Genomic DNA, 16,340 nt, shown 5'->3' on the forward strand with positions numbered 1-16,340 from the left:
GGCGGAGATGACTGGCAGAATCCGAGACCTGGGAGAAGAAAGGATTGAAGAAGATTGGAAGAAATTCAAGATTTACTTGCAGAAATATTGTGATTTAGTGGAATGTTAAGAAGGATGCTTGGTTATAAATAATTGGCCATCACTAAAATAGATCAAGAATTGATGATAAGAGAGATTAAGAGAAACAAATTTGCAGGAGAATTATTTTATTGTATTTAAGTAAGTGGTTATAGATTTGGAAATAAGATGATAATTTGCTTGACAAAAATTTATTAATGATGTAAATGGGAGCGGGAGACGTGAGGAAGTTCAAGGATATTATGAAATTTTGTTAAAACAAAGCAATAATGTTTATTATCATTGTATTCTTTTTTCTAAAAACTCTAATAAATATTTATATATATATAAAAAAAGATGTCTAGGACTGGACAGAAGCCACTAAGGTTCCTCAAGAATTTTCACACCCTGTCCACCAAGCATTTAAAAACGAGGCATGAGAGACTTAACTGGTGAGACTCACTTGCTTTGTGAGAATGTTGGGATTTCAGGGCAGGTAAATCCAGAGGTGTAGTAAGGTCAGGTGATACCTGGTGTGAAGGTTTTTTTTGTCACCCCCCCCATTGCAATTTTTGGGAATGTTACCCAGAGTTATTGAGCTTTTTAAAGGGGGGTTACCTAGTGCTGGTGGGCACATTTTCGTGATTGCCGCAGTCGTCGTCATGACACCCGGGGCGGACTGCAACCCCTTACCCCCCCTGCGATGCCCCTGGGTAGATCTGCTCCCACCTATGGAGAGAAATGTCTAGTTCTAGGAAACAAATTTGCCCCTCTTCTGAGACCATGCCCCCCCCAACTATCTCAATTTGATCAGGACGTCCCAGAATTACAGAAGCCATCCCGGCTCCAGATTGGATCTCAGAATGTCCCACTTTTAGGTCTGCCGTGAGTCAGCTGATTGGCTGCCATGACTGGCTGCCATGAGAGCTCAGGACCAAAAAAGAAGCAACCCAGTTATGACCAGTAACCTCAATACGTAACTACCAGCAGAATGTTGGAAGGTATGTGAGACTCTGTTGGAAGGTGGTGATGGCATCCCTGCTCCCTCTTCTGAAGTTGAGGCACACTGCAGAGAGTCCCCCTTCTCTCACCCCAGTTCCCACTGATGTTTGGCATCAATGTGAAAGAGATGTGCATGTGTCCAGATGTACATGCATGTTCAGATGTATGTGGCTCCTTTACCTTGATGCTCAATATTTAGACAGCAGGAGGAAATGTAGGGGCAAGATTAGCATGTGGTCCTGTTTCCTGCTCCCATGTTCATGAATTCAAACAGTCTGCATCTGTATTGGAATTGTTTTTGGGTGGTTTAATTGCTTTACTGCTTGTGTGTTTTCCACCTTGGGCTCCTTTGGGGAAAGGGTGCGATATGAAATTTAAGAGTAAGAATAATGAGATACACTACCCTCTGGAAGTTGTTTTAAGTTGCCCATAGAATGTGAACTAACACAGGACTTTAACCCAGCTTTCTCTGGTCCAAGGCCAATATCTTTTCTACATACCTCCTAAGTATAAAAAGGGTGGTATTTACTATTAGTCATAACCCTCTGTACATAATAACAGTGCACAATAACTATCATGTATGTGACAGTTTTACAGATGCGCAAAGGGACACACTGTGATTATTATGATCAAGTCCAAACAAGAAGCACTTCTTTTTAATGAGGACTGGGTTCTTTCCAAGTGTTATAAAATGAGATACTCACCCATTAAATTTATTAGAAACATCCATTAAAAAAATGGTTTTCGTCTTGATAATTTCTGGCAAAAGCCAGACTCTTCAGGTCAAAAATGAAATGGCACATAACATGACCCCTACATGTACAGCTGCTGTTAGTAATGCAAAAATCTATTTATAATGCATTTGGGGAGGGGGACAAATAATAATAATAATAATGTAGATTTCTTACCTACCCTTCACTATGTGGTCCCAGGCTGGGTTACAACAATTAAAATCCTTGGGGCTACAACAGGATTCATTGAATCATAGAGTTGGAAGTGACCATGAGAGTCATCTAGTCCACCCCCTGCAATGCAGGAATCTTTTTGCTCAACATGGGGCTCAAACCTACAACCCTAAGATGCTGAGTCTCGTGCTCTACCAGCTGAGCTATCCCAGGAACTGATACTTAACATAGTCAAGAGTTTTGGGATGCTGGTGGGAGTTTGGAACTGAGTATTATAACACCCAGCAGCTAAAGTAGAATGCATGCTTAATAAATAAAAGCACCAGTCTTCTTCACTTTGCTTTTCCTTAAAAATATTCAACTTCTTGGCTATATTTTATGGAAAAGTTGAATCTTTTTAAGGATTAGCAGTCACATTCTATTTATTTATGATTTACAGAACTGTAATTTTTGTGGGGATGTTCTTGATTTGTGTGTGAGCTTTTGCTCGTTGTACAGACGCCCTTTACTCAGTAACAGCCACACTCCCTCCCCAAACTGACCTCCATAGGCTCCTGCCAGTTTAGGGCCGTTAGCTTGTACTGCTCACTGCAATATAATTGTGGGGTGGGTTGGAAACTGAGCTAGTAATACCTATGATTTAACCAAACGTGATCTCAGCAGCACCTGCCAGCCAGCAGTTTAAAAGTACTCCTTGTACAGCCTAGAATTTTCCTCAGGATATCCTTATTTTATTAATGTTCAACATCACTGGAGGTACTTATTTCCCTGGCAGGGCATGGGCAGGTAATTTATCCTTACAACAACCCAGCAGGGTAGGCGATGGTGACTGGCCCGAGATCATGCTGTGGGCTGAGTAAGAACTTGAACTGAGGTCTCCCCCCAAGTCCTAGGCTGGATCTAGACACATCAAAGAAGCGTTTCGGTTAAATGCACTGTAAACTCATACAGGGAAATCCGGTTGGGAAAGACGGGACTCTACAGTGCCACCTGGTGTCACAGTGTTGTATCGCATATACAATGCATATAAAACACTTTTTCTTTACCAATCTAGCTGAGTCCCTAGTCCAACATGCTTAACTACTATGCTGCACAGCTTTGTTCTCTAGAAAGTAAATGCACCTCTTGCTTTTTAAATATCGTACCTAGGTTGTGGTGATTGGAAAGAGACAGTTTTCCGTTCAGGCCATGATGGCTCTGCTCTGCCTCCACGGTCAGAGGCAGTAATGCTTCTGAATACCAGTTGATAGAAGCCAAAGGAGGGGGGAATCAGGTCCTACTTGCAGGTTTCCCACAGGCATCTGGTTGGCCACTATGAGAACAGGATGCTGGACTAGATGGGCCATTGGCTTGTTCCAGCAGGCTCCTCTTACATTTCCCATGAGATGTCTGATTTGTCCACAGTGACACAGTTACATCCCATGTGGATTACTTTCAACGCTTTTGAAAAGTGCTCAGAAACTTCCACTGGCTCAAAGAGCAGCAGCCAGATTGGTGACGGGGCTGGTTAGAGTGAGCTTGCTACAACAGCTCCGCTAGCTAGTTTCCGGGCACAAGCCAAAGTGTTATTTATAACCTATTATGCCCAAGCGATCTGAAAACCCATATTCACTCATATGAAACTGTGAATTGAGATCTTCATGGGGGGCCCTTCTCTCAGACCCGCCACCCTCACATTCTCGGTGGCGGCTCCCACAATTTGGAACTCCCTCCCTAGAGAAGATAGACTGGTTCCCTCCTTGCTGTTCTGCTGGCAGGTTCTTTGGAGAACTGACTGGTTTTAATGAAAGGGCTGGTGCTGTGCTATTTTTATTGTAATTATCTGTATGTTTTTTTAGCAGATGAGAGAGAGAGAGAGAGTTAATTCTATCAGTGTTTTAATTGTTTTTTAATGGTTGCTTCCCGACCCCAGCAGTGTTTTTAGCTGTTCTTATTTTTATCTTAATATTCTTATGATTATTCCTATGAGGATCGCTTACACTGCTAAACCACTCACTGGTTCTGTATACTTATGAATTAAGTTCATCTTTCTGCAAATCCAGCTAGCTCCTAAGACGTATCATCGAAAAATAACTTAGTTTAATCATTAATGTGCTATCCTGTACATTTTTAATTCACTTGCTGACCTTTTACATTATTTCCCATAGGTGCACATTGCATTGAGGAGGGCTTTCATCTTCAGGAGGGAGCTAGAACGAAATATCCCAGTCCCTGTAGGGACAAATCCTGTCAGGTTCCCCTGTCCACCTCTGCCATGGCTCTTTTGCCTTTCCTGCACCCATGGAGGAAGAAGAGTCGTCGTCAGTGGCCTACGTGCGAAGTGGGAGCCGCTCAGAAGCCCAGCAGTCTTAGCCAGCAGAATTACCAAACTTTGCTGGAGGAATGCTTGAAGAAAGGGTGCCTGTTTGAGGATGAGTTTTTCCCAGCCGATATTAGGTCCATTGGAAAGGGACCATTGCTCCAGAAACTACCTCAGAGGTTGCTGTGGAAAAGACCAATGGTAAGTGATGGAAATTTCTGTAAAGGGTTGGTTTGGAGAGCTGCACGCCACATTCTCAGAAGGATTGGATGGATGGCCTGTGGCTCATGGGTAGAACATATGCTTTGTGCATAGAAAGTGTGAATCAGGCTGCATTTGACAACACCTAAGACACACAGGGATGGGTAAGCAAACAGTAGCAATTTCTGCTCTTGTTTCTGTTGGAATTCTCTGACTTCCCTACTTTGCACACAAAGGGAGCACTTTGTACAAAACTGGCATTAGGCCACAGGGTATTATTCTCACAGTGGTTTCACAGGCCTTGTTTTCCATTGAATGGCATACCGTCCAACATCCCGCTGTTCAAAATTGAGATGCTCGGTTTTTGGTCCTGAGCTCTCGTGGAAGGCAACTGACTCATGCAAGGGCACTGGACAAAAAATATGGGACATTCTGGCATCCAATCAGAAGCTGGGATGGCTTCTGTAATTCTGGGACAACCAGCTCAAATTGGGAAGGTTGAGGGGTATGACATGAATGTCTGGCTTGGCATTTCCTTTTAAGACTGCTGTTTTCTTTTAACCTTTCAGGAACTGCATAGGATCCCGGTGTTTTATGCTTCGAACAAAAAAAGGCTTGCTCTGTGCCAAGGAGTGATTGGTAAGGACCTTTGTCTGCGTGTCACTTTGGTGCACGAGTATCTCCTGGAATCCTAAACCGTCTTACTAGGGAGTAAACCCCATTGAACACGAAAAGATCTGCTTCCAAACAAATATGCACTGGATTACTCCTCGGGTTTTCTGCTGTATTTTGTACAACATTGCAGACCCCTCCCCCAGCCCTTCTACCTGAGACACCAGATTGAACATCACACCTCAGTCCATAAGCAGCTAGACAGGACCAGCAGAGCTAATCCAACAATACAATTTCTACATTTGTTGTTTATATTTTACGCATGATGGAATAAAATGAATTTAAGGAAAAACCTCTTCACTCATGCCCTGTTGGGTTCCAGGCCAAACATTTCAACACTGATATTTGCATGGATGGAAATTGTGTGGTGGCAGAATAAAATTTTAGGTACTGGCACATAATTCCAAAGTGCTCTGTTTCATGGAAGGTTTGCTCCCTAATCTAATTTTAAGTGCAATAAAGAAGTGGCAAAATCACCCTTGAATGTGAAATCAGGTCTATAAGGCAGGCACCAAAACAAGCCTGTTCTAAATTATCCAGTTACATGCTAACAATATAGTTAATAACTATGCAAACTTACATTGCTTAAGTCCTCTGAAATAGGTTTGTATTTTATTCTGGTTTTATACTTGCTTTTAATGTTTGCATAGCTTCATAAGTTGCTTTGGGTCACTCCTTATGAAATTAAAAAAGATGAATAAATGCTAATAATGCTAATAATGCTGTTTACATGCAGTTCTTTTATGTTGTCATTTTTTGAATAGAGGACTGCTGGTTTCTGGCTGCCGTGGAAGCGTTATCATTTCATCCAGATATCTTGTCTCGGGTCGTGCCCATGAACCAAAGCTTTGAGAGGAAGAAGTATGCTGGGATATTCCATTTCAAGGTAAGCATCACCCTCGGCAAAGCTGATATGGCAAAGGTCTCCTAATGTGCTTTCTGGTTTTGCTGTTTTCAAGTGGGATCCAACCAATGCTGTCCAATTCGGGTTGTGCAATGACTTTCCTAGGTATTCTGAGCATAGGCAAAAACCACCTTTGTGAGATGCAGCGCCTTGTGTCTGAATTTGAGCTATCCATTGTGGCCGTTCGATGAAGTTCAGTGCTCCTGTTTGAAGCCGACGCCCTTGCCACGTTTCCAAACCCACGCCCTGGTGGCGCAGCTGGGGCTTGTATGATCCAAACTCTTCTGCTCTTGTTTTGCTCTTTTTGTCTCTGGTCTACTTCTCTCAGTCATCCATCTATCACGCTGAAGCAGTAAGTTGGAAAAATCTCCTCAGCACCAGCTGTTGGGCCGATGATGACTAAGCGTGAAGGCATGTCAGGGCTATAACTGAGTCATGGCTTCAGTCCTCTCTTTAAGAATGGCCTCTTGGAAATGTGATCACCCACTGAAGAAGATTCATGGCCTCTTTTCTTTCCCAGTTCTGGCATTTTGGCGAATGGGTTGATGTGGTAGTCGATGACCGACTGCCAGTGAACGAAGCTGGACAGCTTGTTTTTCTCAGTTCCGTTTATAAGAACCTGTACTGGGGAGCTCTTCTGGAAAAGGCTTATGCCAAGTAAGTGGGCCTTCCTGCATTCCACATTGAATCTCGCTATGAAATGGGGTCCATATACAGTGGTACCTCTGGATGCAAACGGGATCCGTTCCGGAGCCCCTTTGCATCCTGAAGCAAACGCAACCTGTGACTGCGCGTCTGCATGTGCGCTGGTTGCGATTCGCTGCTTCCGCGCATGCGTGTGACATCATTTTGAGCATCTGCGCATGCGCAAGCGGCGAAACCCAGAAGTAATGCACTCCATTATTTCTGAGTCACCGTGGAGCGTAACCTGAAAACGCTCAATCTGAAGAACATTTAACCTGAGGTTTGACTCTGTGTGTGTGTGTGTGTGTGTGTGTATGACCTGTTCCTCCTTGTCTCATCCCTTCGTAACTCGATTGTAGGGATGGGCAACCTTTTCCAACTGGAGGACTGCATTCCCCTCTGGGCAACCTCCCAAGAGCCACAGGCATAAAGGTGGGCGGGGCCAGCATGAAAAGTGGGCGGAACAAGTAATGTGAATTTTGCCTTTGTACAATAGGCTAGTTTCCACACCCACCCACCCACCCTCTCTATCTTCCATCCAGATAAGCAGCAAGCATGGTCAGAGTTCAAGGATGCATTCTATCCAGGCAAAAACACTCAAGGAGGGCCGCATAGGGGCGTGGAGGGCCGTACTTGGCCCCTGGGTCTAAGGTTCTCCATCTCTGCCCTATTGCAATAATCAATAGAGTGTCATATATCTATAAATCTTGGCATATTTTTCTTGACAGGCTGTGTGGCTCTTATGAAGACCTGCAGATTGGGCAAGTGTCAGAAGCTCTGGTGGACTTCACAGGTGGAGTTACTATGACGATCAAGCTGTCTGAAGCTCCGCCTGACCTCTGGGATATCATGACAAGAGCAAACTACAGCAGATCTCTGATGGGTTGCCAGACACAGCCAGCCAGGAGAGTGGCAAATAAGGAATGCAGCATCCAGGTCAGTTTATGTGGGGAGAGGTGTTTCTGAGGTGCTGGAGCCACATAAGGCTTTATAGATCAAAACCATCACTCTGAATTGGGCCCAGAAACTATGTGGTGGTCAATACAGTTACACCAGGATTAAAGGTTCAGGCCATCTTGCCCCAGTCAGCAATTGAGCTGCTGATTTTTTCACCAGCTGCAGTTTCTGAAGTATCTTCAAAGGCAGCCACATGTATAACACATTATATTAATCCAACCTAGAGATTACCCAGTGAGCTTCTATGCCAAGCAGGGATATGAACCCATCTGTCCTGGGCCAAAATCAATGTACTACGTTGGGTTTCGTTTTGCTGATATCAAAATGGGAAACAGATTTGGCCCTTTCCCAGAGAGAATTCCCTCCTATACAAGTTACTACTGTACATTTCCATGTATAAGATGCCCCCATGTATAAGACCCCCCTCTCTTTTGGGACTCCAAAATAGAGAAAATGGGGGGAGATTGCCCAGACTACTTGGGCTTTTAGGGGGGGTTGCCAAAAATTGCTCTCCTGCAGGAACGCAACAGCCAATCGAACGCACATCGGCGAAGCCACCAATCGCTTGCCAAAAGCAAGCACCAATCGCCCGCCCAATTGCTGCCACAGCCAATAGTCAGTAGACCTTACAGCACCCACCAATCAACTGCAAAAACGCCACAAACAATATCCTGCTCGCGGCAGCCACCAATCCCTCGTCCCACCTCTCCACTATCCATGTATAAGACAACCCCCAAGTTTTTAGCACAATATTTTCTTAAAATAACCTAGTCTTATACACGGAAAAATTCGGTAAATCCCCCCTAATATAGAAAATGGCTCTACCAAATCTTAATTGCTATTGTTCTAATGTAGTATACACAAACTCTCTTTTGCAACCATTTTTTTGTACGCCTTCTCTTAACCTAATTCAATTAGTCAGTTCTATCATATGATCAGTTCCATCATACAAGCCATATGTCACGCCATACTTAGCAGCAAATCAATGGAAGGTGGAGAAGGGCATTTCTGATTCTGGTGTATCATCAGTTTCACTGCTGTTAACAGATGGATTGCCATTTAGTATACTGAAGGTACTCCAATATCACTACTGGTCTCTAGAAATATTTTGATGAGTCTACTAAAACAGACTCCCCAAAAGCTTTCAGCATTGGGCAATCCTAAGATGATAGATATTTGCTTTCGGGAATATGTCTTGCAAAAGCACCCAACGCTATTTCACTTAAATATGCAGCTTCCCTTTTGACCCTGAGTTTTTCATGTTGGCAAAAGGAAGTGTCTCTCCATAGCAAGCACCATCTTGTAAACCTCTATTTCTGTGCCTCAACTCGATAATGTGTAGTTTTTCTTTCCTGAATACTTTTCTTTATATGGAAGGTGAGTCACCCTCTAATGTCAAAATAGACAAAGCAGGAAGTTTGCAGAGGTGTTTAGTGCAAACTGTGAGTGGCATTTACAGTAAACCCAATGGAAACTACTCCTGTTTACTCACTTTGGTTTTCTGTTCTCTCTCTCTCTCTCTCTCTCTCTTCATATATTGAGTAGCATAAAAATGGTCACCAATAATGGTCACCATAATACAGTGGTACCTCAGGTTACATACACTTCAGGTTACAGACTCTGCTAACCCAGAAATAGTACCTCGGATTAAGAACTTTGCTTCAGGATGAGAACAGAAATCGTTCTCCGGCAGCAAGGCAGCAGCGGGAGGCCCCATTAGCTAAAGTGGTGCTTCAGGTTAAGAACAGTTTCAGGTTAAGAATGGACCTCCGGAATGAATTAAGTAATTAACCTGAGGTACCACTGTATCAGAGACTAGAGATGTGACCAAATTTCTGCAGTGTTTTGCAAATGGGCCCAACAGGGTTGGCGCTTCCGGGTTTACAGCATAGCTAAATGTTTTTATGCCCTTCTCTTCAGGAAAGAAATGTCCTGTCAAATGGATTAGTGTCTGGCCATGCCTACACTGTGACTGGCATTCGAAAAGTAAGTTCCACCTTTTTTTTTTTTTTTAGTTTCAGCTATGGTTTTATAATCATCATCATCATCAACAACAACAACAACAACAACAACAACATTATTTTAGGTTGAAGCCTATTCTCCCATTGCTTCATGCCAAGGCAATGCCTGTAATCTGTCCTTTTTTCTGGGTGTATGCAGGGGTACGCATATCTCTAAACATTTTGCAAGTTTGGCCTCATCGAGGGGCAGTATTTTAATATGAGTCGGAAAATGAAAATACTCCTAAACATATTTTTTAGAAAACAAACACTGCCTGTAACATTTTGCAGGTGTAGGTGAAATTGAACAATGGCACCCTGGATGGATGTGGAAACCCCTGAGCTTTGTGGCATCCTCTGATAGCCCTTCAGACTGGGCACTGTAAAGTAGGACACAGGACCACCCTAACCACAAGGTGGTTAGCAGGTATATGGCAGAGGTGACAGCTCAGGGTGTGCAGGGGCAGGGAGAAAGTCTGAATGGCGCAGCTGCTCTGTCTGAACATGAATGCCACTGATCTTAGATCAGCCTTCCCCAGCCATCCCTCCAGACCATTTGGCCTCCAGCTCTCAACATCTGGAGGGCACCAGGTTGGGGCAGGCTGATCTACAGTTTCATAGTACCTTGGACAAAAGCAGGGCTGTAGGGTACATTTGACATATACTTCTGCCCTTGCTTTAAATATTATCAGGCCTTATTGAAGATGATGAGCGCATCAGAATGGTTTCTTTTTCCTTGAGCTGTGCTTCCTTTTAATGGCATGAATAAAACATAGAGGATAATAGCTGGGCCCATGTGTAAATCAAAGGCTGTAATTGATTCATGAGGCTCTGCTGACAGAGAGGCTCACATGTGCATGCTAAGCGGAGCCGGGTTTAAAGCTGAAAGCAGGTCTGTGGAAAGGGGAAGGTTGAGGATTTCAGTGTTTTCTTCCATAAAATGCATCAGAAGGTGACCTGTCTCTGGTCTACGCACCTTTTAACTCTTGACACTTGCATGTTTAACCCCAGCTGGGGAAATGCTGATAAAATCCCCTGCTTTTAATTATCAATCATGTACAAACAAATCTCCTTTTTACGGCAGGGGTGGGGAACTTGTTGCCCCCATGCGCTGTTGAACTGTAATGCCCACCATCGCTGACCATTGTTAAATACTCCCCCCCCATTAAGCAAGCTGCCCCAGAGGAATGAGTCCGGCCGTGTGCATTAGCAATCACTCTGTTGCGTAGCATTGTTTTGTGTTGTTTTGTTGCACAGTGTCGATTTTTCACTCCATGTTGGTAGTTTGAAATGTCCAGCGTATATTGTTTCACCTTGGGCGCCCTGTTTGAGCTCTTTTAGGAGAGGGGCAGGGGGAGTATGACCATCTTTTTATTACTCAATCTCTCAGCAGCTTTTGATAGCCTTGGCTATGGTACCCTCCCGGATTGCCTGTATGGAATAGACATTGGAGGCACTGTATTGCAGTGGTACCTTTACTACCTGCATGGTCCAGTCCAGAAAGTAGTATTAGGGAAGTTCTCTTCGACTCCCTGGCAATTGTTCTATTTTCTCTCCAGTGCATCTCCATTGAGAACGGTCACTGGCATTTTTTGAGCAAGGCATCTCCCTCTCTTCCTTATATCAGTGTGATTCTGACCAAATGTCAGAGGAAAAGGCACTGTCTTGGAGGGACCAGCTTGCTGAACACCTCATAGGCCAAAATTGGCTCCTTGAATTGCACCTGCAATGTTTTTATATGTCACCAAAGCAGCTGGGAAAGGAGGCTGTAACCCCGGTTAAGGCAATCTGTTTTTTTGTTTCTGTACAGGTGACTTGCAAACACGGACCCGAGAATTTAGTGAGACTGAGAAATCCCTGGGGGAAAGTTGAATGGAAAGGAGATTGGAGTGACAGGTTCGTTTCTGAGAGAGAAAAAAAGAGGTTATGGTTTATACAGATGAACCCACAGTGCCACCTGCAGGCAAATACTGATCCCAACAACGGCATGAGATGTGAATACGGTGCTGTCACACTGAGAAGGGCAAGCCAAGTGGACAGAGTTGAGCTTATTTATTTTATTTCAACAATTTATTTACCACTTAATTACAGTTGCTTCTAAAACTTGTACAGGAGACTCAATTCAATAAAATTAAAAATGAGTTAAAACCACAAAATAAGAAAACATACGGAAAAAAATCCTGAATATTCAATGGAAGTACCATAGCTTTGTAGTAGGGTGTCCGCTTTGCATGCAGAAGGTCAAAGGTTCAAATCCCGGCATCTACAGGTAGGTAGGAAATGTTCCTTGTCTGAAATCCTGGAGAACCACTGCCGTTCTCTGTGAGCAGTATTGAGCGAGATGGGTAAGGTAAGGTGAATTGGGCTAGATAGACCACGGATCTGACGCCGTATAAGACATTCTCTAGCATCATTATTTTATGGGGTGGCGGTCACAGTTTGCACCCCCTCCCCTGCAAGAAGGGTGCCAAGTCCAGGGCATTCTGGAGGCTGCAAAATGGTTGCTGATGTCGATGCTTGCGGTGTCAGCAAAACAAAACTGAAAAAAACGCAGGGGAGAAGAAAGTGTTGTGCAGTGGTGGAGCAAGCCGATAGGGCACCTGGGGCGGCATACATGCCCTGCGCCCAGGGGCAAGGCCAGCTGCCCACGGGGTGGGGTGAGCCAGGGCAGGACGCTCCATAGGGCCTCTGAGGAGTCTGCCTGTATCCTCCCACTCAGCCGCCCTATGGCTCAGGGAGAGGCGGCGGGCAGACCGTTTGGGGCAGCGTGGAGCCTGCGGGCGCCCAAGCCACCGCATCGCTCCCAGGAGAGACGTGTGGCTCGGGTGGGCTGCAGGCCCCATGGTGAGTGCCACCAGGCATTTTGTCACCCCCCTCAGGGGTGACACCTGGGTTAGACCGCCCACACTGCACTCCCTTCCTCCACCCCTGGCGATTTGCTCTCACCACGGCTGATGGTGAGGTCCATCCCTGACCAATAGTTGGAGAATTTCTTCTCTCCGCTGCAGAAATTTGGTCACATCTCTGGTCTCTGGTATTGGTGACTGTAATATTAAATAAATGCCTGTGAAGAGCAGGCAAGGCAGAATACTGGCCTAATCTGCAACAAAGCCGAGTGGGTTCCTGTTTTAAACAAAGCTCTTTTCTTCCTGCCCCTTTAGCTCTGGGAAATGGGAGCAGCTCAGCCCAAAGGAGAAGATTTTGCTGCGGAAGAATGATGACGATGGAGAATTCTGGTACTTTAATGAAATTACCTCTTTGCTTCTCTGCCCCCAGTACAGGGTTTCTCAAATGCCTATAGAATGACTGCTCAGCAAATTGTCCCATGACCAGTGCTTTTCCCCCCTGGCATATCCCTAAACATTTTGTGAATCTAACGGGAGACGAAACAATTTTTTTAAAAAATCAATTACTGTAGTTTCTTCTCTAGCACGGTGAACCGTCAGTTCTGTCGCTACCCCCGATGGCAGCCTTTTGCCCATTTACTGTATTTATTATTCCTGATTTGAACTATAAAATGGTGATTTTCTTGAGTAAAAATGAGAATACCCCTAAACATTTTTTTTATAGAAAAAAAGCACTGCCCATGACCCTCTTTGCCTCTCCCCTGTTAGTAGGTCAGATATCCATATGGCATAGTTTTAAGCGGAAAGAGACCACTGTGGATATCAATGAGATTTTCTTCTCTGTTGTGTATTTAGGACTGGCAAAAAATACTTCTAAAAACCTTAATTTCTGCTTGCTGAGGGAAAAAAGAGAGGGCATGCCACATTCACACCAGTTTCTGGGAATTGCAGGTGCGTTGGGTTCTGCTTGTGAGATTCCCAGTGGCATCTGGGAAGATGCTGGACCAGACGGGCCTTTGAACTGATCCAGCAGGACTTTTCTCAAGTTCTTATGTTCACTGCCAGCGCATTCACTCCTTTGCAGCTAAAATACTTGCCTTTGAAAAAGGAACCATTCTTTTTTCCGGAACTGGCTGGTTAGTTGCTGCTCACAAGCGCGACTTCTAACGATGATGGCCGCCTTGTATCATTTATCACCAGCACCTTAATATTGGAAATATGCCCTAAACCCTGCAAACATAGACGCTCCATCTGGCTATATGGCATTGTCTCTAATGAGTCCAGTTTGCTGTGATATTTTAAATAGGCATACCTCTAGTGAGCGGCTTTTTATCATACATGTCGGGCCTGCAACACAATGTTGCAGAATAGAGTGCTCCCTCTTCAGGATTCTGGTTGTTCCAATTTCTCTCCCCTCTCTGATATTCTTCTTTTTATATCCTAGCAGTTATTCAGCATTTCCTGGACGCTGAACACTCTCGGTCCTCATTTCGTTTTCTTTTCTGGGGACGGGGATTCTTAAGCTCCCAAGTTCTGCCGATATACTTAGGTGTTTTGGCTACATAAGCAATGACAATCACAGCCTGTGCAACTGAAATAGAGGGAGGGAACGATAATAACAAAGGGTCTGTTTGTGTGTGAGTGAGTGCAGTGATACTGTTTTATTCAAAACGTACACATTTTTGCATGCCGTTTTCCCTAACGTAACACAGTTTTGTATGTTATTTTCACCAATATCATCGTTTTTTAATGCATACTTCCCCCCTGATATGTATACATTTTTGTAAACATTGGCTGCAGAAGTACGTCGCAAAATTCAGATAAGTGCAAGTTTTGAAGGATAGCAGTGTTTTGCTTCACATACTGTTTCGGAAAGTGTGAATTTGATCATTTCACCTGGGATTGCAAACTGAAATTAATTTCTTCTCCAACCCTGCCTGGTATAGAATGCAGTCGGACTTGTGTTGCTCCAACCTATTCCGATTTTAAAACTCCCTCAAAAGTGAGATTAAGCTTTGTTTAAAAGGCTGCATTGCGAAGTCTGAAAATCCACATTTTCCCAAATGAGCACATGTGCACACCCACAACCGCATGTCGAAGGAGGATACAAGTGATCCAGTTTCTCATGTCACACCATTTTCCCACTAGGTGGCAGTGTTAGCACACAGTGCCGTTCCTCCTCTTCTTGGGCTCCCCAAAAACCTCTCTGCCAAGAATTATTTGCGGTTGTCTTGTCTGCTCCTCCTCCTCATAGTACTGCTACTTATTGGTAATTACTAAACGAAAGCCAAAGCAAAACATGTATCCTCTGCAAGCGCTCTTGTCCTATAATGTGTTGTCAGCAGTCACACGCTTCGGCAAATCCAGTGTGAGAAATGGGAACCTGTGGACCTCTGTGCACATGATGAGAAATGGGTGCACGTCAGAGGCAACATGCATCCATTCTACGGTCAGGGATTTAATTTTGAAAGCAGGACTGCAGAGCCTTTCTGAGATCAAAGGCCACATTCCCTTCTGGGTCACATGCTGAGGGTGGGTGGAGCCAGAGGAAAAAGTGGGTGGAGCAATGAACGTGGGTTTTACAGTCGGCTTCTTTCTATGTATGCTCACACCCCCCCTCTCCACCCAGACAAGCAGGAGGCACTATCAGAATTCAAGGACACAGGATAGACCAAACGGGAAGGACAAGCGGAGCTAGTGAGTGGTGAGGTCTTGAGGAGAAGGGGTGTGGCTTGTGAAGAGTCCAGAGGGCCAAGTAGACCTCAGGGGCCACATTTGGCCTCTGGTCCTGAGCTTTGCCACCTCTGTTCTGAAGAACATGGAACAGGAGCTAGGAAACAAGGAAGCTGCCTGATACTGTGTCAGATCATGCGCCATCTAGCCCAGAACGACCAATGGTTCTCCAGTATTTCAGACAGGAGCATTATCTGGAGACGCCAACTTGGGACAGAAAACCTGACAGCAGCCTTAAGCCTTAAACAAAAACAGAAGATGCGTTAGTTTCAATGTCAGTCCTAAGCCAGGATGGACATTTGACTCTGTGTCTTTGTTGTTGTTCTTTTCTCACAGGATGTCCCTGCAAGATTTTAAAACCCATTTTGTGGGTCTGATGATCTGTAAACTGACTCCTGATCTCCTGAGTAAGGAATTAGGGAAGAAGTGGACATGCTCGACGCAGGTCGGGAAATGGGTCAAAGGAAGCACAGCAGGGGGCAGGATGAAGGTGCACAACGGTGAGGTTCCCCTTAGGGAACGCTACTTTTGAAAATAATTTGCTGGCATAAATGAGCTAAGCACCTACTCTTCTGAGCTAGAGGCTCACATGTTTGCATCTCTCACCTCCAGCTGCATTTTGGAGGAATCCCCAGTACCTGCTGAGAGTTCTGCAAGGCAACGGGAGCAAAACGTCCCGTTACTCCTGCAGCGTGTTGGTGTCTCTGATCCAAAAGCGCAACGACCATCACCGGAATCGGATGCCTCATCTCCCCATAGGCCTCTCCGTCTATAAGGTTGGTGGAATCTTGTTGCTTTCCTGCTGAAACTGTTGGGTTAAATTGTTCTAAGCTGGGGCAGCCAATGTGTGGTGCCCTCTAGATGTCATTGGACTCCATCTCCCATCACCCCCAGAAAGCACGGCTGACGGTCAGGGAATGATGGGAGTTGTAGTGTAGCAAAATCTGGAGGGCACGGCTTGACTACACCTGCCCTAAGCTGTTTCTCCAAAGCCCCTTGCCAGAAAATAAGAAGTTTCTTCCTAGCAGGTACAGCTTTCTTTTGCTTAATGCGAACAGAGAGGGACCCTGACCTACCAAG

The 16,340-nt window shown here is 44.8% G+C and overlaps 1 protein-coding gene across 2 annotated transcripts in view; it reads left to right on the plus strand.

Moving 5' to 3' along the window:
* Positions 1 to 4,093: 4,093 nt before the first annotated feature.
* CAPN14 (calpain 14) overlaps positions 4,094 to 16,340 on the plus strand; it is a 32,905-nt gene continuing 20,658 nt past the window's right edge. Inside the window, exons 1-10 of one of the 2 annotated variants that reach the window (XM_081903986.1) lie at positions 4,094 to 4,464; positions 5,034 to 5,103; positions 5,901 to 6,022; positions 6,561 to 6,697; positions 7,453 to 7,660; positions 9,602 to 9,667; positions 11,492 to 11,577; positions 12,843 to 12,917; positions 15,597 to 15,760; positions 15,873 to 16,036. In XM_081903986.1, coding sequence (XP_081760112.1) covers positions 4,219 to 4,464; positions 5,034 to 5,103; positions 5,901 to 6,022; positions 6,561 to 6,697; positions 7,453 to 7,660; positions 9,602 to 9,667; positions 11,492 to 11,577; positions 12,843 to 12,917; positions 15,597 to 15,760; positions 15,873 to 16,036 — 1,338 coding nt within the window. In that variant the 5' untranslated portion in view covers positions 4,094 to 4,218. The remainder of the gene's footprint in view (positions 4,465 to 5,033; positions 5,104 to 5,900; positions 6,023 to 6,560; positions 6,698 to 7,452; positions 7,661 to 9,601; positions 9,668 to 11,491; positions 11,578 to 12,842; positions 12,918 to 15,596; positions 15,761 to 15,872; positions 16,037 to 16,340) is intronic. The other variant, XM_081903987.1, reaches the window with a different exon arrangement.

The sequence above is a fragment of the Podarcis melisellensis genome (genome assembly GCF_964234715.1).
Source record: "Podarcis melisellensis genome assembly, chromosome: 3".
NCBI lineage: Eukaryota > Metazoa > Chordata > Lepidosauria > Squamata > Lacertidae > Podarcis > Podarcis melisellensis.